General features: G+C 40.2%; 2 protein-coding genes across 6 annotated transcripts in view; one reads left to right on the forward strand and one right to left on the reverse strand.

Annotated features, from left to right (window-relative positions):
• Positions 1 to 124: 124 nt before the first annotated feature.
• PSMA1 (proteasome 20S subunit alpha 1) lies at positions 125 to 25539 on the reverse strand. 4 transcript variants are annotated; one of them, XM_090140494.1, is made up of 14 exons: positions 25525 to 25539; positions 23798 to 24547; positions 23532 to 23619; positions 21483 to 21563; positions 8071 to 8623; positions 7741 to 7785; positions 5638 to 5739; positions 4998 to 5101; positions 4119 to 4207; positions 3340 to 3410; positions 2428 to 2557; positions 1722 to 1801; positions 710 to 814; positions 125 to 335 (listed from the first exon to the last, which is right to left on the reverse strand). In XM_090140494.1, the coding sequence occupies exons 5-14, from the start codon at positions 8071 to 8073 to the stop codon at positions 279 to 281; spliced, it is 786 nt and encodes a 261-aa protein (XP_089996620.1). In that variant the 5' UTR covers positions 8074 to 8623; positions 21483 to 21563; positions 23532 to 23619; positions 23798 to 24547; positions 25525 to 25539; the 3' UTR covers positions 125 to 278. The 4 variants fall into 4 exon arrangements, with proteins under 4 accessions (XP_089996620.1, XP_089996619.1, XP_031469920.1 ...); XM_090140493.1 differs by lacking the exon at positions 25525 to 25539 and adding an exon at positions 24762 to 24900; XM_031614060.2 differs by lacking the exons at positions 23798 to 24547; positions 25525 to 25539 and adding an exon at positions 24582 to 24700.
• PDE3B (phosphodiesterase 3B) overlaps positions 24978 to 26321 on the forward strand; it is a 76680-nt gene continuing 75336 nt past the window's right edge. For both annotated transcript variants that reach the window (XM_031614055.2, XM_090140487.1), the window contains exon 1: positions 24978 to 26101. In XM_031614055.2, coding sequence (XP_031469915.2) covers positions 25112 to 26101 — 990 coding nt within the window. In that variant the 5' untranslated portion in view covers positions 24978 to 25111. The remainder of the gene's footprint in view (positions 26102 to 26321) is intronic.

Raw genomic sequence — 26321 nt, forward strand, 5'->3', positions numbered from 1 at the left:
AAAACGTGATTTAATCCCATTTGTCCTTATGGGCTAAAGACAGTAGGCATCCATTAAAAAACAGTATCTTGTGCTTTTTAAGAAAACCCATTCCTCGACAGAAAAAAACGCAGCACTGCTGACCTTAAGGATAGGTGAGTTGGTTTATTTCTTTTTTAAAAGCAATCCTCAGTACGTATCAGCATAAGAGGCATACAGGTGAGGATAAAGTTACCACCCGTGGATAAACGCTCCGGTACAGCAACACGTATGGCAGCAGAAAGGAACCCGTCCACCAACTAGTGCTCCATGGGCTCTTCTGCCTTCTCTGCAGGCTCATCAGCAGGCAGAGCAGGCTTAAAGAGAGGGAAAAGATGTGTTATGGGATTATCCAGAGTAAACACAAAGGACAAAGCTGTCAGTTAGAAGACTGAGGATGCACTACGCCACATGCACAAGAAATAAGCTGTTAAACAAAGTGCAAAACACCATGACAGATAGCAGGAAGGGCCTGCCACCAATTCAGCCTCAACTGACTTAAATAAGCACACCAGTCTCCAGCTAAGGGTACGTGGTGTATCCAGTTCTCATGTAGTAACTTCTAGCTTTAAAAAAAAAAAAATCACATTCCTAAAATTATAGTCTACTAGCAGAATTAAACGTCAAACATAAAAATAATACATCATACAGTGCTGTCTCTCAATAAAGCCTACTTCCATTTAGCACACACCTTTCTCTGCGGTCTCTCCTCAAGGCCTTCTAGGAATGGTGCTACATCATCGTCGTCATAGATTGTGAACTCCATGTCTTTGCCAACAATCCCAATGGAAACATTCTGTTAAGCAAAGTTTTGACAGAAGTGAGAAGCATTTTTCCACAAAATCACTTTCACTTGTCAAACAGAAAAAAGCTTCCCACTGTAACAGAGAGGGTCACTGTGCTATTTGTGTCTGCTTAAGGAAGAAAGGCAATTTTGATGAAGTCTTCCTTTAGTAGATTGTTCTCGAAAAGGAAAGGGAGGGACATTTATTCCCTACAAAAGGTAGCACATTTCAAACATCTTAACAGGAAAACCATTATTCAAGGATTCTTACTTTTTTTTTTCCTCCTTTCTTCTCCCCCCTTTTCTTTTTAGTAACAAATACCTGACTTCTCAAAACTGATTTTCATCTTACTTTGCACTGCTGTTATTGTAAGAGTTCTAGAAAACAGAAAGGCAGGCTAAGAACAAAAAATTTAGATTAAGCATAGATGAGGGCAAGGCCAGCCACAAAGAGAACACTAGAATATGGTAACAGAGCTGCTTAGAAGCTTCTTGCTCAACAGTTGCTCATTTCATTTCCTGTCCAAGGTTTCTATAACTCTGTGATGCTGAATACTCAGTTTGTGTATTACATTCTCTTACCACCCCAGTCAATTAGTGACTGTGCTTACAATGCAAAGCTGATAATTCCAGTTGGACAAAAAGCACCTTAAACACCGATTCAAGTTTAAAATATAATGAAGCAGCTAGGGAAACAGTATCTTATCTAAATAAAGCATCACTTCCATAAAGAAAACTAAATCTCAGATAATAAAGGAAGCAGCACGTAAATTGGCAACAAATGAAATGAAGATGATACTATCTAGAAAGTTTTTGGCTTCCAAGTTTCAGTGCCAGCCATACTTTACATCAGTTTTGTCGCTGTCATTACTGAGAACAATAGCAGTGAAATTTCTCATTAAGAAAACCTGGCATTTACCTTGGTGGTCAGATCCTGTTCAGCAGGAAGAGTCTCTCTCAGGGCACGCAGTCCATGTTTAACTAGCTCATTTAGATTACCTTAAGAATGAAAACAGAAAGGTACTTATGAAATACAGCACTTATCCCCAAGACTCATTTTCCCTTCTTCCCATTCTCAGCTGACAACAAGAAAATCAACTTGCACAGCTTGACTTTTAAAAGCCTTCTCCTTAGGTATTTCTGATACTGAAAACACAGCTATTAAACAAGTACACTAACGGGAAACCAGCTCTTCTCTACATTTGTGGTTGAAACCACCTGGTTTTGGCACCTGCATTGTTTTCAGTACAGCAATAATCAAGCTATTTCCCCCCTTCACATCATTGTTTCGTATAAATTCACTACTTAAGTATCTGCCATGACATACTGTACCTGCTTTGACATGTAAAAAATTCTTCCCATTCTTTAAACGGAGCAGAAGTTTGTTACTTTTTACTTTGCTTTTCTGAGCACAGCTTCTCTTTTTATTAGATCTAATAAGCATTCAGATGTTAGACGTGAAGATCTGCAATATTTTCTCTACCAGTTTTCCTCTTCATGTAGATTTACACTTATGCCAAACTCAGCCCTCAACGTTTTCTTGTCTTACTACATGCAGAATGGAACAGTGGCAGAAAATAAGTTTTGTAACAGAAGATCATTAGATAGCCAGGTTCATTACTCACAATCAGTAAATTCAGTCATGTGTCTTTCCAAGTAAGTTCGTGCTGATTGCGAACGAGCACCAATGGACATTGCTTTACAGTCAAAATAGTTTGCTGAGGGACAAGTCTGGAAGATGTGAGGGCCCATATCCTAAAGGAAGACATAAAACAAATGTATAAACTCATACCAAGCTTGCTGTAGGAACACACAATATTTTCTAAAATAGTTTTGCTCATGAAACATTACATAGTTTGTGTGCATGCACATAAGTATCCTATTGCTTACTACACCACCATTCTTACCCAATTCTTTCAAAGCTATTGTTAAAAAAATAAAAACAAATTAGTGTTTGTAAAGAAATGTTTTTTGCACTGCATTTTTCATACAAGAAATACAAGAACCAAAATGTTTCCTCCAGTGTTTCACAAACTGCCTTGTGCTTATGCATGCTTCTGACTTTTTGACAAGCAAGAAAACCTACTGGAGAACTAACCTTGCCATCAATAATTTCAGGCAAGTTTTTAATTTCTTTCTACCTTCTTTGTGTTAAAAATCTTCAGGGCAGACATTCTGTGTGTTGCATTAGGCAAACTGTTTTTTCCGAACACGTAAAGTAGAGCCCATTAATTTTTTTTAAATAAAAAATGGATGTGGAAAAAGTGTTAAGAAAATAATTTGTTCATTTCATTTTGCACCTAAAAATAATCAGTTCTTCATTTTTGCATAAGTACACCTCATAGGCATAGAGTGGATTAGCTGTTAATTTATATAAGTTGTGTCTCAGTATGATAGAGAAAATGATTGCGTCATTCTGTTAATTTTGGTGAGTCTGCCACCTCCTTCTACCTTCTCCTCTTTAATGTATACTTGTACAGAATTGCATTTAAGCATGTTCTCTTCTGGACCAATTGCAGCTAGCACAGTTTACTTACATCATAACCTGCAATGAGCAGTCCTACACCATATGGTCTTCTGCCATAGCGCTGCGTTGGTATTTGCGTTTCTAAAGTAAGCTAAAGAAGCAATCTCAAAGGCACATGTTAAATCAATCACACTGAAAACATTTTCCTGAGCAATGCACTGAAGCTACAAAATTGTTGTGTAGTCTTCGCAAAGCCTTTTGTAGTATCAAAGGCTGTGTTTGAAGAAATAGTTCTCAGGACTTATTTGGAATGCCAGCACTGGCTCTTCTTCACCAAAACAACATTTAGGAGCTGGTTTTCTCAGAACTTGGTGATGCATTCAACCAAGTAATACAAACAGTTCAGTTAATGCAGCCTCATTTAATTTCTGAGCCTTTTAACTTTACCTAGGCACCTGATAACAGAATACAAGGACTCCTCTGTGCTCCAAGCAGAGAGAACATTAATTACCACAAAAAAAAAAAAAAAGCAAGCAAGCAGCTGCAGTCCAGCAAATGATCATATTTTGTGCAGTGCACTCATATTTCCACCCCCATCTCCAAAACCACAGTGCTATATAACAAAAAAACCCCAGCAGTAAGTGAAATGGTACACAGCACTTTACTGTTTTTCTATCAGTTCAGAGTTCTGGGATGTTCTCTGAAAGAACGAACATGCAAACAACGTGAATAAAGAAAAATCACCTCTGAATTAACTTTTTCAGTTTAGCATTGCTTTTGAATTATTTTATATATATATATATATATATTTTTTTTTTTTTTTTTTTTAAAAAAAAAAAAAAAGGATACTGCTTCCGATTAGTGACACCAAACGAGACACTGGAAGAGGTCTATCAAACACAAATCTAGAATCCAGACACTCCTGACGCATAAAATTGCTAGAAGAAAAAGAAAGAAAAATCATATCAGTGCATCGATGAAAGTCACACTGAATTTTCTTCAATATTTGTCTGTTAAGGTTTAAGTGTATTCTTGTTTCAGCTCTGCTTGTTGAGAAAAACAATTACACAATTTCATTTCATTGTGACTTTTAACTGTTATTTAGGAGGTTGACCACAGGCTTGAAAGAGTCTCAGAGCATCTCTTCCATAGCAACCAAGAGAAGTGAGAAGTGCATTAGGCCACAAATAGGTCACTGGGAAAAAGAAAAAACCCACATTTAAACAGGAACATATCTTTGTAACCTTACGGCAATTAAATTTTATTTTAAAAATTCTTCCTATACTGTCTCTGTGTCTTCTTTGTTTTCCTGTGTAACCAGGGGATCGTCCTCTTTTAGTATATATTACCTTATTTGATCAAGCTATGTGGTCAGCTGGTGAAAGGCAAATCCACAGGTTCAGCAGTATATGTTTTTACTAATAGAAGTAGCTGCTAGAGGGAAATAAGTAATGCACTTTTTCAGACTGCTTGGAAACCCCACCACACTGAGGAAACCAGACAATTTGGTCTTACAAGTAACAAAACCAAAGAGCAAATTTTGGGGCCAAACAAATGAGTTTTCTGCCAACAACTTAAAATCCTTCCAGAATTTCACAGTGAGGTCTTAGGCAAAGCACAAGAGACCAAGACCAGTCCTTAGATGAACATAAAATTTCATTTGCAATAGTCCACGCGCGAACTTTCACTTATTGCAGAATTGTGTATGTCAGCAGCTAAGATACTCACCACAAGAGTCTTGCATCAGCTGTAAGTCCAGCAATTGAGATACCGATATGGTTGTCAACGTACAGGATTTTTTTCTGATGAGCTGCCAGCTCAGACTGTGCTCGCTACATATAAAAGGAGAGAGCTATGTGGCAGACTGACCACTTTGCCAAGCACTGTGGAGTAATCTGCTAACATTTATTGCAAGAACTGAATATGATCACAAAACAGTCAAAACAACAACAAAAGACAACAAACGAACAACTGTAAACTTGCAACAGAAGACAAGAAAAAAATAATTCTGCTTCAGTAGGAGACTGTAAAATGTTCCTTTTCATTTCAGGAAAAAAATGAACAGATGCCCAAGTTTTGGAAAAAGGAAGTGAACAGTTTTACTTTATAACAAAAAATAAAATAAAATAGAAGAACTCCTATCTTTTAAAGTGAAAATCTTTCACTCATTTCCATCACCATTTTGTGAAAATCTGCTTAGCATGGTTACTGAAACTATTTATAGTTTTTTACTGACACTAATGGAAAAGGAAAGTGATACTACATTTATTTTATATACAGATAAAAGTTCAGACTGTGCTAAACTGATTTGCCAAACCAAAACTTTTCCTCTAATATTGATGTTTGCAGAACAGAGTTTTAACCTTACCTTTAGAGCAACCAGAACAGCATGTGTTTTTGACTTCAGCCCCACAGTGGCTGAGCCTTGCTTCACAGCTTCCATGGCATATTCTATTTGATGAATTCGCCCCTACAGAATAAAATCAAAGATAACAATTCTGAAATTAATCACCTGCACCATTTTTTCAACAGTTTTTCATTTACCGACTTTTGATTTCCCCCATCCTGACAGGCACACTGACTGCCTAACAACAGACTTCCTCTATTATCATTTGCAAACCAGAGACTCATAGAATGGCCTGGGTTGAAAAGAACCACAATGATCAACAAGTTTCAACCCTCCTGCTATGTGCAGGGTCACCAACCAGCAGACCAGGCTGCCCAGAGCCACATCCAGCCTGGCCTTGAATGCCTCCAGGGATGGAGCATCCACAACCTCCTTGGGCAACCTGTTCCAGTGTGCCACCACCCTCTGTGTGAAAAACTTCCTCCTATCATCTAACCTAAACCTCCCCTGTCTCAATTGAAAACCATTTCCCCTTGTCCTATCACTATCCACCCTCATAAACAGCCATTCCTCCTCCTGTTTATATGCTCCCTTCAAGTACTGGAAGGCCGCAATCTGGTCTCCCCAGAGCCTTCTCCTCTCCAAGCTAAACAATCCCAGTTCCCTCAGCTTTTCCTCACAGGAGAGATGACAGTGGCAATGACTTCAGCAACTCACTGAAGTTATTTCTATCACTGCTCAGAGGAACTTCCAGCTGAAGTTGGATGTGTAACTTTTAATCGAGTTTCCTAAAAAAATGAATCTTAAGCAATTGTTGTGTCTCATCATCCATCCCCCAATAACTTCTGAACATGTTATTAGTCAACTGCAGTAAAGTCTGAAAGAGGAGTAGAGGTCTTAAAGACAAGCAAGCCCATACAAGTTCTGAAAAGCAAGCCAGCAGCGTTGCAGGAAAATAAGGCAACATCCTTTCAGTGCTACAGCTGAGGGTAAAGTAGCTGATTTTCTGCTCTTTAGCTGACTGACTTATTACAAATGATCAGCACGTTCACAGCTACCATGCAGAAGCTGGAATTACTAAATGTAGCACAGTTGTCTCCTACCAGTCACAATAAATTTAAAATATGACACACTGCTAGAATTATTACAATGGGAACATTCTGGGGATAATCTACAGGATATATAAACTAATATAAGATGGTTTCAATTCCAAGATACATATATTTACACACTTAACATGTCAAGGGTTTTTGATTTCTTTACCTAGAGGAACACAAAGTCTGCTGGATGCCTACTGTGCCCTACACACAGCTATTTCCTGCCTGAGAGCAGCAAGGAATCACATATTTATTAACTGCCAAGAACAAGCTGTGAGGTTGTAAAGGCCCGAAGTCCTTTCAAGTCTTTAACCTTCAATCTCATTTTATTTAAAACAATATTTAAAAACATTCTCCTAGAGTAACTACTCATCACTCCTGCATAGATGCCCCAGAGCTTTCATAGAATCTTATCAGTGCCACTGTGACCCAACCACCTGTAGGAATGCGTGCAGTACAGATTGCAGCAAATCTGTCTTTGGTGAGTCATTGGTGCTATTCAGACTTTCAAGACAATTTATGAAAAATAAATACAATTCAGCATTGCTGATGATTTCATGATAGCTACTAGAAGTCACAAAAAAACAAACAAAAACAAAACAAAAAAAAAAAACAACCAACACTGAAGCTTATAAATGTGTGTGACCAGAATGAAAATGAATACCAAATATAAGTTATTCTCTATAGCCACTGAGGAATTTTAAAAGCTCTTCAATTCTTAAGGCAGGGAAATAACCCACAGGATATGTTTACTGCAGATCCAAAGCTCAAAGGCACCAGATCCGCACGGGCAGCCGGGGGGGGGGGGGAAGGGGGAGGTGAGGGGTGTCACCATCCCTAGAAGTTTATGAGAAACACGAGGGATGTGACCAGTGAGCACGCTGGTGGTGCTGGGCTGATGACTGGACATGATGATCTCAGAGATAACGATTCTGTGATTTCCCAGCTTGTGTCCTACATAAGAGATGTCTGTGCCGGTGGAGAAACGCGCAGCATCAGCCAGCGAGATAAGGGCGGGCGGACTCACCTGGGGGCTCCACACCGTCACGTCGTTATCGTACTGGTTGCGGAACTGGAAGAGACGGAGCAACAGCCGTCAGCGCGGCCGCCCTAAAGGGAAGCACTAAAGGAAAGCACAGGCCCTGGCCTCCCCCTGCACATCCCCACCCTGCTGGGCCCGGTGGGGCTGCTGGAGCTCCCGCCGCGGGCCCCGCCAGGCCCGGCCCCGCCAAGTGCTTACTCACGGCCCCGCTCCTTCCTTTTTTCCCCTCGTCCCATCTAACCCTCCTTCCTCCCCTCCCCGCCTCCCGCCCGGCGCTGCGGGGTCGCAGCGCTGCGGTCCCGCCGTGCCGCTCACCATGCTTCCTGCCGGCGGCGACGCGGGCTGAGGGGCAGCGAGGGGGCCGCGCTCCGGCAGCGCTCGCTTCGGCCTGGAGCGGTCAGACAGCGGCAGCCGCAGGCCGAGACATCGAGCGGGCGCGCCCCGGGGATCGGCGCATGCGCGGTGGGGCCGGGCCTCGGCGCGCTGTTCTTTCCTCCCTCCGTTAGTTGTTCTGCTGAGTAAATGCAGTTACGTCTCTAAACTACTCAAACATAGAAAGCTAAAGTACTCAGCGTAAATGAAGCGGTCACCAGAGCTCTTATGTTGGATAATTAGGAACATTTGCATGTAGTTCTTATCTGCAAAGCAAACTTCCGACAAAAAGCTCTGCAGGAGCGCGTGACTCGAGCACCAGGACAGAAGAGAATCAGATCGTTGCTTTATTTTTAAACCAGTATGCAGCTGCTGGAATCACAGTCATTCAAATGGGAGCCATGTTCCACCACCCTCTGGTTCGGTTACATTTCTATTACCACTGGACAACATCCTCTTGTACACCTTTTGTCACTGGAGAGGACTGCGCTGTTGCCTGGAAAAAAAAAAACACATCCCAACTGATTTCATTTATCCGACTTATTCAGCTTTGCGATTAATAAAAATTCATTTGAGCTGAAATAACTTCCTTTCTTCAGCAGTGCTTGATGTGCACTGCAACAGGATATATAAATGCTTTATTAAGTGAGCTTGAAGCTGAGCAGCTTTCCAGTTTCAGAGCACTCAGTAAATATTGCCGTAGTCCCCACTACGAGGCCATTCTGTAATAACTTCCTACAGCAATAAGTGACTCCCTACAAGTCTGTTTACTCCACTACAGAACAATAGACAGATATTTCCTCTAGTTGGCAAAAGCGTATTAGGTTTCATGGAACGCTGAACTACGCCAAGACTGTTGTTCTGCATATGTACTGATAAGTGGGGAAAGTGATGATAGGAGCCACATTTATGGCCATAAAGAGGGGGGAGGATTTCTTATAAAACTTGATACAAGAAAATTAGATGAAATATACACATACATTAAGAACTTCCAGAAGTGAAATGAATTGTTACACAAGCACATTAAATGACAAATAATCTTTTTTCTTTCTACAATCAAAACCAAATTGACTTGAGATTTAGCTATTAAAAATTTCTTCTAAACCAAACCGATTAAAGTGATCATAGAATGGCCTGCGTTATAAAGAAGCACAATGATCAACAAGTTTCAACCCAACCCCCCTGCTATGTGCAGGGTCACCAACCAGCAGACCAGGCTGCCCAGAGCCACATCCAGTCTGGCCTTGAATGCCTCCAGGGATGGAGCATCCACAACCTCCTTGGGCAACCTGTTCCAGTGTGTCACCACCCTCTGTGTAAAAACTTCCTCCTACTATCCAACCTAAATCTCCCATCTTAGTTTAAAACCATTCCCCCACCGTTCTCCCTTGTCCTATATCCTCATAATGCAGCAGTACAAAGGGTTGCACAGAAGCTTCTCCCCCACCTTTAAAGATAAGCTAGGAAAAGCAGCGAGGCAGGCACTGGATGGAGTTTCATCTGCTCTCCAAGTGCTTCAGTGTAATTGCTACCATACTCCCAAGGCAGCAGCACAGCGGGCATTAGAGACAAGAATAATCTCTACAAACAAGGAAAAGCTTACAATGGAAGGAAGTCATTCACTTCCTTCTGAATACTCCTGTATGCCGCCTCTTAGGCTCAGTCTGAGCCCTTCACAGGTAGGAGGTAATGTCAACCATTTTGCAGTCTATTTCTATTCTGATCTTAGTGCATTGGTCTTTAAAAGTACCTAACAATGATGTATTTGATGTAAAATACAATAGTTAAATACAAAATTACAGAAAGGAGACAAAGAAAAAAATCATATAACTTTTTTCAGTTAAAAAAATCAAACCAGAATTTTACATATTTTCACGCTTTTTTTTCCCAAATATGGCAAATAATTACTGAAATGAATAAAATTAATGGTTTTTCAGTCATCTAAAGTTGTTAAGAAAATGTGAATGAAGGACTTACATTATGGTATCTGAAATTTAAGCAATGCATAAGTGCTGTGCTCACCTCCACACCTGGGAAAACATCACTGTTGATTTAATGGTGTACAGTTACCTTCATGAAATGATCTGGCAGTTTTAGACGCTTCATTGGAGATATAAAAATCTACATGGCAAACAACCAGATTGACACAGGCAGAGCTGATTGGCACAGCAGAAGAATTGAATGGCCACAAAGGCCAAACAGCTGCTTTCTCTAACCTGTGTTATGAAACACATTGATGAGGGAACATGGGAGAACTTCACACTAATTTTGTGAAAACTGCCATAGTTGTTCACATCACATATATTAGTTTTATAATAAAAGCTTCGGGAAATGGCATCCAACAGTTTCTTTGATAAAAGTTGTAAAAGCAGTTTTTATATACTTGTATAGATCTCTAGAATAACTTAAGTTTGTAGAAAAAAGGATCAAAAAGCACAATTTTAACTGAAGAGAAAAAAAAAGTGAATGACAAACTGCAATCAACATATCACAAGAAACCATAATATAAAATAGTACAGGAATGCAAAGTAAAACTAAGCCTATACTCACATTTAAAATACTCTACTTATAAAACATGCACTTTAGCAAAAAATGGCATTTTCCTCACTGTTAGTTTCATGATTAACAGCCTGATAATCTGGATCACTTCAAAGAAATACAGAATTGACTGTTTTATGAAAACGTATCTAGGATTCTCAGTAATGGCCAAACCAAACTTATGGAGTTATTAGGAAAGAACAAAATATAAAGCATTATTATGCCAATGTATAAATCCACACTGCTTCTACAGCCATTCAGACTTGAATAGTGGGTGCAGTTCTTGCTTTCCGTCTTAAAATTATCTTAAAATATACTGGAGAAGGTACTGGAGAATGGGAATAACTTCATGTAAAGAATGGCCATTGAGAACAGGAGTCTTCAGTTTAAATAACAGATAAACAAGGCAAGGTGATGAACAGTTCTCAAATCACAGCTGGCATGTTGTCTCAGATTCAAAGAGAAACTGGGCAAATTCATAGACAGAAAAGACTTTTCAAGTCACCTTACAAAACTGTTGATAGAGTGCTTGAATTAAGAGCAGCAGCGATAAAACAGGTAACTTAAAATGTGTATGTAAAGTCTCAAGAGAAATTGATGATACTATTTTGTTCTGCTATGTTTCCAGCATAGTTATAAACAGCATCTGACACCTGAGCTATGGCAAGCTTGCTCTGAAGAGATTAACGTACAGGAACTAAAAGGGAAGGGCATTATGCCTTCCCTTCTGCTGACTCATTAGAGAAAAAAACATTCCACCAAGCCCACTTTTGGAATACCACTCATTAAACTACATGAAACCATTGTGTTCTTGTGTACTATAATCTGACAGTTTTATGGTTTTGTTTTTTTTTTTTTTTGGTAAAAGATCGGTTCCATTGTGGTGAGTGGTATTACTCTCAGTGACCACATATTCCATGCTACTTAGGCACAGCAGACTGCAAAAGAAGAAATAAACTGTTGTTCTAGCATAACAGAACTAAAGCAGCATCTCCATCCCCCTGGAAAAGCAGGACAGCTCCCGTGAAGATGCCCCCTGTCAGATGGGTAAGTTACTACTTGCAAACAGCAGTGCTGTTGCTGTTGAGCAAGCTGGAATTGGTGTACCTTTATAATGTTCAAATATGTTAATTTCTTTAGCCTGCATTGAATGACTCATGCACTATAGTTTTCTCCAGTAAGTATGTTTAAGAATAGAAGTGTTATCAATTAATTTCAGTCTTCCTCAAATAAAAAAATCCATTGTTTAAGCGTTGGGAATTTGACTACTGGGAGTTTATTATCCTTATTCTCTAGCCTTGGAAAAGGTTCAGGTTCCCTCTGGGTTTGGAAGATATAAAGGCTGAGTAAGATGTTAAAAATAATGACAATCACATTCAGGGAATCTGATGATGTGGTTATTGTCCAGACAGTCCAAAAAAAGTTTATGGAAATGGAGATAGAGGTAATGAAAAATGAAGTTCAGTATTTTCCATCTCATAGAATTATCATCACTCTCTGGAATGTCATCTGTCGTGCTCGAATTAAACCACATTGTATCCAGGTACCACCCAGGCACACTCATCAGTGAGCTTAACTTTTTGAATATCCATGCAAACCGAAAAAAAATATCAAAACCATCTTAAAAAGGAACCAATAGAAAGAAGTGGTCAGTATTAGCCTCAAGAGACTTGAAATGTCACAAACCAGGCAAAGTTGTACACTGCTCGTGGGACAGCTGGCATAGCCAAGAACATGACAAAAAATGAGCAGAATTAGGCTATGAAATAACATTGATGCTATATAATAGCACTATATAATGCTATACAGTGTTATCTTGCATATCAATACAAGGTACAAAATATCAGTATTAGAAACACTGCCTTTCAATTTTGCCATTGCAAATTTAAATCATAAGGCAATCAGCAAACAACAAAGACACCCCCCACCCACATTTCATAAGATTATCAATAAAATCAAAGTTCTGTGATTTTACAAGTGTTATCTCTATTGAAATGAAACTAATAGCAAAACATTGAGACAGAAAAAAATGTGGTTTGCTATTTTTGTATCCTAAAAAGTTCCTTTGATGATCAATCACTTAGGTCAACATGAGAAAGGGAAGGATATTTTCTTCTGAAAAAGAATACAAAGTTCTCTATGAAATGATAACTGGGAGAACAAACTACAGAAGACATTGGAAAGTAGTCTTTTTCACTCCCATTAAAGGGAAAAAAAAACAACAACACAATAACAACAAAATCTTATTCACTGTAGTCTACAAATACTGGAGGGCAGAAATAGTTACCACATTTGTCCCAGAAGCCCCTTCAGATTACACGCCCTATTTAGTTAACTCCCTTTAAACCTAATGTAGTCTCAAGTCACCGTGGCTGACCATCACTTCACATAAAATGCCCCTTATGTTTCTCAAGGCATCATATTTAAAATAAAGCTGGAATTAATAATCCACATTCAAGACTGACACATGAAGCCAACAGTCCAGTTTCATATACATATTTTATAAAAAAAAAACCTACAAAAGTGAAAATTGGTCATTAACACATTCAGGATCACACGTTTCGACTATTCTTGATGTTTTAGGGATTGTATTTCTTATTTTTTGAGAACTGTCTTACTTGATGTAAGCAGTCTATATTTGGAGGTAACGCAGCTAAAAAATTACTCCTTTATTAGCGGCCATTTTATAATGTAAGCATTTTTATTAGTTATACTAGTGCTGGGATGTTTCAAAATCTCTACCTGTGAGAGCATTAACCTTAATTGTCAGCAAAGGTTGGAAATCACAGACCCAGAGAGAAAGCCTTTGCAATCCTCAAGACCATTAATGGATCCTATTTCCTTACAGCAGACAATGCTGTCATATTAAATTAATGGCGAGACGAAGTATTATGTTCTTAGTTTTGTATTTATATTCCATAAATATTTAACAGTGAGTACTTATACGTGGATCACACAATAAAAGGTTGGCAGAATGGCTTTGCCCTATTCAGTATTGCCCAATTTCCTTCTTGAAAATGGAAATACATTCACATACACATCTGCCAGAGTCCATTAAACTAAAGCTTTTGGTTTGCTTTGTTTAAAAGAGAAGACCCTAGGAATTATTTCACATTCCTAGTATGACATTAAGAATGTGTGACACTTCTATTTACAGGCATTTTTAAGTGCTATGTGAGTACTGAACTTATTGTTCTGTTCAATTACTACTTAGGCAATAATTCTGATCTTTCTGGCACATTTTTCAAAAAGCGACCCAACCTATTCACAGCATGGATTCAGTTTTTGATTAGGAGAGACTACAATAGAGAATTACTACACAAGAAAAAATTAATGTTTGATTATGCTGTCATTGTCATAATGTTTGACTGCCTTGCTGTCATCAGCCTTTTTTTTTTTTTCCCCCAAGCATTTGCCAAGTTCCTAATTTTGCTACACGGATTTTAACAGCTTTGCTGTCACTCATATCCCAATACATTTGCACAGTACAAATTTTATTTGGCCATCTGCCATCTTTATTGCATATATTCCAAAACTAACAACAGTGGAAGCAGAAACCAAGGCCAGTCCTGACAAATGTAAGAAGGCTTTTGGTAGCGTAAAGTCCATTGTCTGCAATCGGTCTGACACATGACTGAGCTCAGACAATGCATCATACATACATGCTTAAATTGTGAACAAATCCCATTGATGTCAGGCTTTTTCTAAATCTCAAGTATTGGGTGCAGCTCTTGGCTTCTAAGCCTAGTTTATGGGATTCAGTGAAAGGCCTGTCGGGCTCTAAATTCTTTCCAGACAGGCTTGTTATAACCCTGCCTCAAACCAGTGAGGTATCTAAAGATCTCTGCAATAGTTATTAGCATATTGCTACATGGTCAACACACCCGCACAGCTGTTTCTTGCTTTATGAAGTATGTATCAAATAAATGTATGATTATGTATGTCTTGTTCATGACAGATGCCCTAGCACCAAAACATTTGAGATGTGTTTATGGCATCATTACAGCACCAGGAACAATTATTCAGACAAATACATGGCTGGGTACTTGGAATAGAGAAAATAATTAGAAAAAAATAATAAAGAGAAAAGAATCAGAAGATCTTTGCATTTGTATAGACAAACAGAATAGTAAGTTAATGAACACTTGCATTTGTGTAAAAGTTTGAATAATATAGCACTGCACAACTGAAGCATACAAGCAAAAATGACAGCAGTGCTTCATTATTTAGGAGTGACTGTCTCCCCCAGAACAGACTTCTGAGCATTGGTATCAAACTGACCAAGTTTCTCTGGTTAGCAGCCTGGGATGAACACAGTACATACAGCTACCAGATCCAGTGAATGTGAATTTTATAGAATGTTTCTCAGATCAGGAATTGTCATTTTTTAAATTGCACTGCAGCACACGCATATCTACATTTTACAGCCTATTCTTTAAAAAGTTGTTAATTTTTAATACATCTGTCTAGCTTTGTGTAAATTCTTCTTCCATATTTACATTTCAATGCATATCTCTTTCCAAGATCTCAGTAGCATAGATGGTGTAGGACTTGTGATAAACATTCAACAAGCACATGAAAGCTTAAGTACCATTTCTGAGCACTCAAAAAGCATTCAGAAACAGAGGAAACAACCATAACATCCAGACCGTACTTGAAAACTACTTCATGAAGGAGACAAAAATATTAACAAGCACTTCAATATACAATTACTACAGTATCAACAAAAACAAAGAATCCGTGCAGTGCTGAAACAGCTGTCAAATAGATTGAGTTGCCAGAAGAATCCAGCTCCATCCAGGAAACAGCAGAATTCCAGACAATGAGGCCAAGGAAAGGGAAATTGACTTTTCTGTGTATCACTTGGCAAATGAAGTCTATCTGAACAAGTAAATTTTCCTCTTTTTGTTCTATTAATCAGAGTATTTCTCTAAGGGATAAATAAACAGTCTCTGGGCATTAAAAATACAATTTCAATAATGAGCTTGAATAGAAAATTCAATAGAGAAGTTGAAATCTTGATATCAAATCAGCGTTACATTAATACTTAGGAGATTTTGATGTAAAAGCAACAGCTTGAGGCACTGTACAGAAAGACTTCGGCAAGAATGTGGATTCTGAAATACATCTTGGTTGAACCAGCCAGCTTTAGCTATTAAAATAATCATAATTATCTTTGTTTATCCTCCAAACAATTCTCAAGATTGGAAAAGACAAGTATGGTTAAATCATCTCTTTTAATAGCTGATGAAAAAACAGGTCTGGACATTCAGGAGTGAAAAAATGTGGCATGTTGTATTCCCAACCAAAGGCAAAGTCAGTATGGTTAACTATGTTCTTGAAAAAAAGACTCTAGAGCACAGTCACATAGATCCTACATGTGTTACGGATGCTTCAAAATACTGAATCTATTATCCAGCTCATTCAAGAGCACAAGCAGTCTGCTAGCAGAAACATCTACTAGATGATGCTTTACTGCTCAGGAGGATAGCATAGCTCCCCTAATCTCAAGGCACCCATAGGACAACTTCTAGCCAAGAAATCAAGCATCTGTTATGACAACCTCAAAGCATATTAGAAAAGCATTCCAGTAATGATATTGCTCACACACAGTCACAAGCCTGCAGTTTACAACCACTAGAAGAATAGCTAGTCTTGCTAATTCAGCTTGTTACAGGTAAGATATTCCAGTTCATACCATTTGCAGTGTGTGATGCCTCTCTGGAATAGATGCTAAGCAATCATTCTTTATAGTTGTTTTATTCTTTCTGGAAATGCAGAAGCCAAGAAAATTGCCTAAGAAATAAAGAGTAGGTGAAAGCACAGACAGCTGTCCCTGCTGCGTCAATTGAGGCTTGCAGGATTGTTCTAGATAGCATATCACTCTCAATAATTGGAGTGTCAAGCTTCTGGCAAAAATCTTTAGGCAGTAATCTGATAAAGGTCAACAGATGGTCAAAGATCTTATGAAAATAGTTTGGAAAGAACACAAGGTAGTTCCAAACGTGGAACTGAAGTGAAGCTGAAGGCTTTAGTGAAGCATAAGTAACTCAGGAATCTTCAGAAAAGTAGCCTTGCGTGGTACTTCAGCAGTAAAGATTTAGAACACAAGGAGAACTCTTCCTTAAGCATAATGTGTCTATATTAGAGGTCTGTTTGGTAAGCAGGTAGCATGATGCTGCGGGTCTGACAAGCTTCTCTAATTGCCCCAGTTGTCACATAGATGTTTGGCCCTAAAATCTTGATTAGGAGTTGGAGGGAGAAAAGGAAAAAAACATTACGTTTTCTCATCTGAAAAACATAGGCTTGCCACTCATGGAACATATTGTTTGCATCTCATGTTTAAATAATTCAAATTTGTATTTGTGAACTATGTCCAAGGATTAAGTAGTTCTAGTACACAGAATGTACCTAATTCTACATTGACATTACTTATGTTAAGTTTCTGCAAGTCACTTTGTCATTTAAGACTAACTTTCCAAGTAAATAGTAAAGCACAGTCTAAATTCAAAATTGCCTTGTAAAGACACCTTAAATAAGTTATGCCCACTTATAAAATAAATGTAATTAGGCAAACTAGTCTGGCAACTGGAATCTTGTTACCTTACATAGAAGAAATAAATGATTATATACTCATTTTGTTTTTGTCCCACGCTAATATATTTCCATATCTTCTATATAAATGCTTCTAGCTAGACCTCTCAGAAGCACGATCTTGCTTAAAGCAGCACTTCTGCCTATCCTCTCTGAATCTCTTTCACTTTGAGCAGTATGAAGAACCAGGCCTCACCTCAACATCTGAATGTGTTTGTTATTTTAAGTTATATGCCAAATTAATATATTTTACACCAATTTGAAGTTGTTGCATTCAGAAATACATTAGTCACACCATTAGATCTGGTGAAGATCTACTAATGTAGGAGGTCTGGCTGGGGAGGTAACTTGAATAAACTATGCCAAATTTTAAAAACATAAATCCAGTCTTTAATGCTACCTGACATTTGAGCTTGACTTTTAAACATGAAAATCCTCTTATAAAAGCAGTCACCATAGGAATCATTATGGAATGATATAAATGATACTGCAGTAAGAAATCAGTTAGTGATATAAACCTAAGTGTTTGAGTTTGGTATATTAAGCATCAATTAGAGCTAACTAGTTACTACTAATTGAACATTAGGGCAAAGCTATCAAAATGCAAACTTCTGGGTTTCATCGATCAACTCTGGTAAAACTACTGCTGTGTCCAGTTCACTCTGTTTCAATGTCTTTTCCTCTCAGGTTGTTGTTAATTCAAACAAAAAACCTCCAAGCAACAAAAGAACCATTCTAAATGTGATGCCTTTGTGTTTGCAGGGCAATTATTATTCTTTCATTGCTTGAAAGATCAAACAGGTGCACATGACTGATTACTTCTACATCATTACTTTGTACCCAAGTATGCCAGATACATTTTAGCTATAAATAAGCACATAAAGTTTAATCAACTGGAAGTTAATACATGTGCATTACCAGTTCATTACAGATTCAAAATTTGTAACATTTCCATAGCATACCTTCATTTTTTCTTACCTAGTGAATTCAAATGTGTTTTTACAAATAGGGGAGAGCCTATTTTTTATAATATAAAAAGTCTTTGTTGCTTGGGTAAAATCCCACGAAGATTTGCAGTGTTTTCTTATGACTTCTATTTACTCTTTTAAAGAGTTTCACCTGAGAAAGATGAGCATCTTGGAAACATTTAAATATATTTTCACATCCAGCTGTTTTTCCTCCTCTAAATGTAACATCACTCCTAAAGGCAATAAGCACTACTTTTGAGCAATAATATTGTTGGATTTGATCAAGAGGTTTATCTGCTAATGTTGTGAAACCATTGCCTGCTTTACCTACATATGTTCACCCTTGCAAACTAGACACAATTCGATGATGTTCAGAAATAATCATGATGCGCCGTTATACCACACACATGGGGGAAAAGCAGCAAGCCCAAAGCTACAGAAGTATTTCAAGTCTTCATCTTCAGTTTCTGATATGATAAATTTGGACTCTCAGTTTTGTCAAGCCGTAATGAGCACTGTGTTCAACAAAATATCAATGCTGAAAAAGGAGCGGGAGCTGCAGTTAAGATACTGAGAACAGCTGATAAATGATTGTAACTGTACTCAGTACTGAGTATGAATGTCAAAACAGTCCTATTGGATTAAACAAAGAAGAAAGGTAACTTTTAGCTAAATATGGAGGCTTAAAAGTACATAGCCAAGATTATTGAGACAAGTTGTCTCAAACAAGAGCACTGACACTGTCATCACTTTCTGGACAATATGTAAGTTTCAGGCCCTATTTGATAAACAACTTGATCTTAACAAATGATCAAGATAAAACTGGCCTAAGAAATGCTGGTGGCATGCTTACCTTTTCAGGAACAGGCAGAAAAAACAAATTTATCACTTTAAAACTAGACAATGTACTCTTGTTTGCTACTTCACATATCTGAATTCCTTCATATGCCTCCATACTGATGAGTAATTATCTTCATTGCATAATCTTCCTTTTTTCATTTTTCTTTTGATCTCATATTCAATCTCCAGAAGAGAGAGTTATGCAGTTACTATTACGGAATTCCGTCACCTTTCTCTTTGTTTTGTAGAAAAATAACTTTTATTTACATGTTTTGTTCTGTAGATTCATCTACATAGACTGTCTTACTAGACTATCATTATTTTGAATACTAAAACCAAATTAATCTCAAAATATTTTATAAGTTTAATGAAATATAACAGTTTATGATAAGTTTTGAATGGTTAATATTCAGTCAATACGACTTTTTGCATTCAAGAAGTAAGATCTAGTACATCTTATTACTTGTTTTCTGTCAAGGCACAATTTTACAGACACTATTCTTCAAGGCAAAGGTTACATCTTCATTTATTTACAAATAAAACAAATAGTGACTGTTAATAACATTTTAGTCTAAATCCAAACTCTTAGAATATATCTACTGTAAGGCAGTGTTAAGTGTGATGAACTTCTGAGTAAATTAATGCCTATGAAGACTTCACACACTTAACTAAATGGCAAAATACCACCTAACAGCTGAGATGCTACTCAAACACATGCTGAAACACAGGCCAGACCCTCAAGAGATATAAGTCAACTCAATCCCTTTACTGGCTTGTATTATGCCTGCTGACAATATAATGTAATTACAGCAATTTAACAGAATTCAAATGAATGTTAATTAACAAGGACCTGTCTCAGTGATTTAGGGTCAATAAAGTGGGTGTCCAAAAGACATGGAAATGAGACAAACTGATTAATTCAGCTCCCTAACCTCCTCTTCAATAAATGATCATATTTGGACCAATTTTATCTTTTTGAGAATGTATTAATGCATCTGATGCTCATGTGTTAAGACAGACGTCTCTGAAAAACCAAACCAGCTGCCTAGTTAGGTTTAATCTTTAGCAGTGTTAATGAGCAGAGCCCATGAAATGCCTACATTTCAATTCCAGGCAGAAATTTCAATTAGCAAGTTAGGGAATGAATTGCCAAAGAAATATTAGCATGTATTCTTAAGTTTAATGTCATTTCACTGAATGTGCAGATTTTATGATAAAATATGATTTGGTGCAAGTTATACTTTTTATAGAGATGTTACATAGGAAGAAAGTAATCTTTTTATTATCAATCTTTAACTTGATTATACCATAGCATGATAAACTGTGCTTAAGTAATTAATTTTAGGAAGTGGAACCTGGCAGAAGTTTCATAATTGAAAAAATTTTGCATTCTTATTATAAAAAAAATTGAACAAACTCACTATTCTCCAAATAAGCTCATGTGAAAGAGCAGTATGGTATAAATCTATGCAGTTCTCTGGTGTCTTTAAAGCAAAATATTTGTTGAATTTAATAGCCCAATAGCTTTATTTTTATTAGGAAATGGTCCCTTCAGGGAGAAAAAAAAAATCATTTGTATATTATATATAGCATAGAAACAAGGTTCTAAAATGTTACAGAATCTCATTAAGTTTTCTCATAAAGCTAACACGAAATGTTGGACTTCTAATGTTATTTGGAGTAATACACAGATTGTATACCCCGTGACAGCAATAATTGCAACATCAAAGAATTCTACTTGTAAATCACTTAAAATAACCACCCACTGACAATTTCACTTTTAAAAAGTAGGAGTTTGAATATTATCAGAATACATTTCAGCTGTAAAGATGCTTATCATTGCATGTTTATCTGGAGATGCACATGTTGATCCATTTGAGAAGCATCTAAATTTCTTCAGGAATCAGGAGACTGCTTAAATTAAAAATCTAAACTAGTATGAACATCTGGATATGGTAACAGAAGCCAGCATGCTGCTGATTCTCCTCAGAGAATCAGAAATATTGGCACCAGAAAAAAAACTTGAGAGTCCAGATGAAGGTGTTGTCCTAGTTTTGATTAAGACTCAGAGTACTGATGTGATATTTCTTTTATTCACTGACTGTTCCTCAGGTTTGCCACTACTGAGTTATAGCTTAGGAACTGCCATCAGACTGATACTTTCCATCTTCAGAAGTGGAAAATCTCATCTAACAATGCCATATCACACCAGCTCCATATTTCTAGTGCTATCTTCATGCTTGTTAAACTGACTAGTGCTGTATCTACAAGAGACATCTTACAAGGAAAGTCTTTCTTTTTTTCACAACTTGTTAGCTTTCCTTGCCACGTGCATCTTTTTTAGAAATTAAACAGTTGCCATTTGTAGTAACTTGGTCTTTGCAGTCATCCAAAGATCATAATGCTGTGACTTACCTTTGAAACTGACTGCTTTGCTTCACATGGAATGCAATTGGATCTCTTCTCACCCTTGGACTTGACAAATATAACTCCTCCCTGCAAGAACAGTCACATTGTGCATTAGTAAATATACTTCCAGAAGACTTTTTCCCTGTATTTTTTTCCTTCACTTAGTAGCTACATCTGAGTATCCTTCAACCATTTGTTTCCACTATATTGGCTGCCTATGAACTACTGAAGATCTCTCTAGTCCTTCAGCATTCAAGACTATGAGCATCTTAACATTTGGCATCGTATCCTGCTTTTAAAAGACAGCATATTACACACAGGTAAGTTTGGAATCATCCAGGCAGCACAGTTGCATCTCTGAGCCTTCAAGTTGCAAGCACTCAGCAAGCTGAAGCACACATCTTTACAGTTTACCAAACAGAGCGTTTTCAGTGCTTGGCTCAGTACAAACTTGGAACAGATAACACTGGTGTTTCTCCAAGCATTCATTTAAGTTTGGTTAAGCCTTTAGACTTCCCTAAGGGGACAGCAATTGCATGGGCATGCAATGTGTCTTCTACAGGTATAATAGTTATTTCCTATATTTTGCTGAATTATTATGGTGGTAATAATATCATTTCCTTATTTGAGCATCTAATTTAAACAAAAACCAGTAATAAAACTGAGGTATCCCCAATTACTGCTTGTACCAACTTACCTGTCTTTATATTGCTTTACAATTTCTTAACAAAACTGTATTTCATTTGAATGAAATGAATATTCAAAGAAATATATTGTGAAACATCAGCATTTCCACAAAGGCTTCCGAGACTACATTTACAGAACAGCAGGAATTCATCCAAATGTTTTGGTTGCCCACAATTTAAAAAATGTTTTGTAAATGTCCCATTCACCTCTTCTGAGTACTGCAACCTACAGACAGCTGCTTACCCACAGATAAGAATTTTAAAAAGAGTGTATTGAACTTACTAACTCAAAGCTCTTAAGCAAGAGAGATCCTCTTTCCTCACCTTCTTTTCACCTGCACTCTACACTACAGCAGTAGCCAGGCAGTAGAAACTTGTTCTTCAAAGAAGACATCAACTTCATCATCAATTGTACACAAAAATTAATAAGCAAATGATCCCAGATTACAGCTAGAAATGTAGGCTACTCAAACCACACAGCTGGTTTAAGTTTTTGTTGTTTTGAGTTTTAAAGCACATTTCATTTAAAGACCTTAATACACCTAAGTCTAGGCAAAAAAATGAGCAGTGCAAACAGAAGGGAATTATTGCAATTCAGAAATATTCCAGAGGATGTGACAAGGTCTAGAGATAGCTCTGGGCATAAGTTAAAGGAAGAAGCTGCAATGTTCTAATGACACAGAAAGTAGTACAATAAGAGCAAGATTGTAACAAAGTCTTTGGCTACAGGAAATGAGAACAAACCCAAATGCAGCAGCCACAGAAATGAAAGAAAAGCACTGTTTACTTTTAGAAAGCCCCAGGTTGGCAGGAACCTGGCATGTTTTTTCACCTGTGTAGCAGAAATGCTAAGCGATGGCCTGAAGCAGTGATGGAGGTGGGAAGGCAGGGCCAGCCCAGAGAAGCTCAGCTGCATGCAGTGCACATGAGTGACTGGAAAGAACGGAGCCAGGATCCACCCATTCCCAGCCCTCATTTAAGGGTTGGCAGTGAAGGTGGGAGCGTTTCTTTTTAGAGATCCCTACCTACTTGAGGACTTCAAAAGGTAAGCAGCTCTTTTCCTTCATTTCTGCATCTGTGGCTGCTGCATTTGGGCTTGTTCTCATTTGCTGTAGCCAAAAAACATTGTCACCCTACTATTATCATCCCATTATAGCATTACAACTCTTAAAATTATTCTGTCATAAGAAGTCTAGTTAATGCTCTTAATGATAGATGCTGTCTTATTCAAATCAAGTTTTCCTTACATTGAAATCCTTTATAATTAGCTTGTATATTATTCAGGAATCTATTCATAGTTACATCCTTTTACAAGAGTATGCTAGGATTACTGTTAGGCAACAGAGAAGCTGCTAAAGAAACTACTTACAGAAAATGAGTTGTGAATACATTTCTTCAGGGTGTTTTTGCACAGACGCACCACTGAATTAAAAGCTAATTATTGCATGATAAGTGATCTGAAAACAAACAAACAATAAGGTGGTGAAGTGAATTGTGATACAAAGTTATTGAGAGTAGAAAAAATAAACTCAGCTGAGCAAATCTGCATACAACCTCACAACCTTGAGGTCATGTGCAGGTTGTGTTTAATGTAAATAACCATGAAACATGCATGGAAAAGAATTCCATCCTTACCTGTATAACTATTTAGTGGATTTAGATGCTAACACTAAAGGATATCCTGTGATCTACGAAGTTAATGTTATGAAAACAGTGTTCAATGTTTCTTCAGTGTTCAGCAGAACAACATTCAACAATACTCAGTTTGTTGGCTTGCTTTCTTCTCTAACCAAAACAAACAATAAAAGGCAAACAGGAGATAGGAAATATAAGGGAAGAATTAGACTGGGAAGTGGAAACCAATGTTTTTGGCCCAGCATAATGCAATACTTCTGATTCAGAAAGTGCTAATGCCTCAGTGAGCCGTGTTCAGGGTGGTAAGGGATCATACGGTGTCACATCTGGTGCTCTTCTTTAGGCACTTTCTGCTGTTGCAGCTGTATATGTGTGCATACGATATTTCTAAGAAGATCACAATGTCTAGTTATCTCTGGAACACACTTATAGCTGAATTCAATGGAATAGAAAAATGGAGGGGCTGTGGTAATGTCTTAGCAAGGAAAACGTTTGTATCCATGTGTCCACCTGGCTGTGGATGAAATGATGTCAATAACACGGGAATAAAAGGAAAGGCAGGGCTATCATCCCAAAAGGAAATCCACGTTCTCTCTCGGAATGCTGTTCTGTCATTCTCTGCACTGGGGGAGACCGAAGCAAAGAGCAGAAACTTCCTCTAATCCAACCTTGCTCTTCACGCGTTAAAAATAACGGTTCGCGTAACAACGCCGCGCTTTGCAGCACGCACAAGCAACTTTCCCTCAGCACCTAAAAGCAAACAAAGACGAGAAGGAAAACCCACACGCTCAGAGCCCGGCTCCCGTTTCCTCAGTGCTCGGCCGCTCCCCCCGTCCCGCGCGGCTCTCACAGCTCCGCGCTGCCGGCAGCCGTTACCGCCCGCCGCTCCGTCACCTCACCCAACCCCCCTCCCGCCCTTCAACCCCGCCTCCCCCTCCCTCCCCGCTTCCCGCGCGGCCGTTACCGCGTGGCAGTTCGCGCGCAGCCGCTCGCGGGGCGCGTGCCGCCTCAGAGGCTTCCGCGCGCGCCGTGTGCAGCGTGCGAGGGGAGGCGGGCTGGGGCCGTACCCCGCCGCCGGACCGCTCCTCCGGTGAGCGCTGGGAGGCGACAGCGAGCTCCTCCCGCCGGATCCGTTCGGGGGAAAGCGAGCCGAGCGGCCAGACTTTTACCTTTTCTCTCTTTTTCCCGTCGCTCCCCACCATGCTCCGGGCGCCGCCGCCCGCGGGGCAGAAGCCGCGGCTCGGCCCGGCGCCCCTCTCCTGAGGCGATGCGGGAGGCGCCGGCGGGACGGAGCTAGCGAGACCCCCGACCACCATGCGGGAAGAGAGAGAAGCGGCCGCCTCCGCCTCCCGCCGCGGCCCCGGCAAGCCGCCGCCGCACCGCCCGCAACCGGACGGCGCGGGGCCGCCGGCGCCGCCCGAGAGCCTCCGGAACGGCTACGTGCGGGGCTGCGCCACCCCGCCGCGCCGGGACCCCCCGGAGAGCTTCCCGACCCCGCCGCTCTGCCCCGGCGCCGCCGCCGCCTCCTCCTCCTCCCGCCGGGCGCTGCTCAGCCTGGGCGCCCTGGCCGCCGTCGCCCTCTCGCTGCTGGCCTTCCCCGGCCGGGGCAGCGCCGGCCCGCAGGACGGCGGCGGCTGGCGGAGCCCCCGGGCGCTGCACGCCTTGCTGAGCCTCTCCCGCTGCCTCAGCCCGCTCTTCAGCATCGCCTGCGCCTTCTTCTTCCTCACCTGCCGCCTGGCCCGCGGGGAGCGCGGCGCGACGCGCTGGTGGCTGCTGGCGCTGCCCGTCTGCTGCTACTCGGGGGACTTGGTGGCGCTGCGGTGGCTGCCGCCCGCGCAGGGGCGCGGCGAGGAGCCCCTCGCCCCCGGCGAGCCGCGGCTGGCGGCGGGCAGGCTGCTGGCCGCGCTGGGCTCGGTGGCGGCGCTCACCCTGCTGCAGAGCTCCGCGGGGCTCCGCCGCAGCCTGCTCGTCCTGCTCTTCTCCGGCGCGGTGTGGCTGGTGTCTCTGACCGGCCTCCAGCCGCTGCCCCCGGCCCTCCGGCCGCTGCTGGCGGGCTCGGTGGGGGTGGCGGGCTGCCTGCTGGCTCTCCGCGGCGCCGAGCGCGGCATCTTCCCGGCTCGGGACCGGGCGGCGCCCCAGCAGCACCAGCCGCAGCCCCGGCTGCCCGGCGCGGAGGACAAAGTGCCTGCGGTCAGACCCCGGCGGAGGTCGAGCTGCGTGTCCCTGGGGGAAGCTTCGGGCAGCTACTACGGCAGCAGCAAGATGTTCAGGAGACCCTCGTTGCCTTGCATCTCCAGAGAGCAGGTAGGTGGCTCCGGGACTGCGGGGAGAAAGTTTGAGAGCGGCGAGCGCCGCTCGCTCTCCCAGCTCCTGTAGGCGTGTGTGCGGGATGTCTGCTGTCACGCTGCTCTTACAGAGGGAAACACTCGCTCCTTAGCGTCTACTTCAACTCGGTTCTGCAGGATCGGTGCAGTCCTTGCAGGCTGCATGGAAGCTAAATCGTACCGATGCGTGCGACAGGATA

Source organism: Phasianus colchicus, chromosome 5 (assembly GCF_987193195.1).
Source record: "Phasianus colchicus chromosome 5, bPhaCol1.hap1.1, whole genome shotgun sequence".
Lineage (NCBI taxonomy): Eukaryota > Metazoa > Chordata > Aves > Galliformes > Phasianidae > Phasianus > Phasianus colchicus.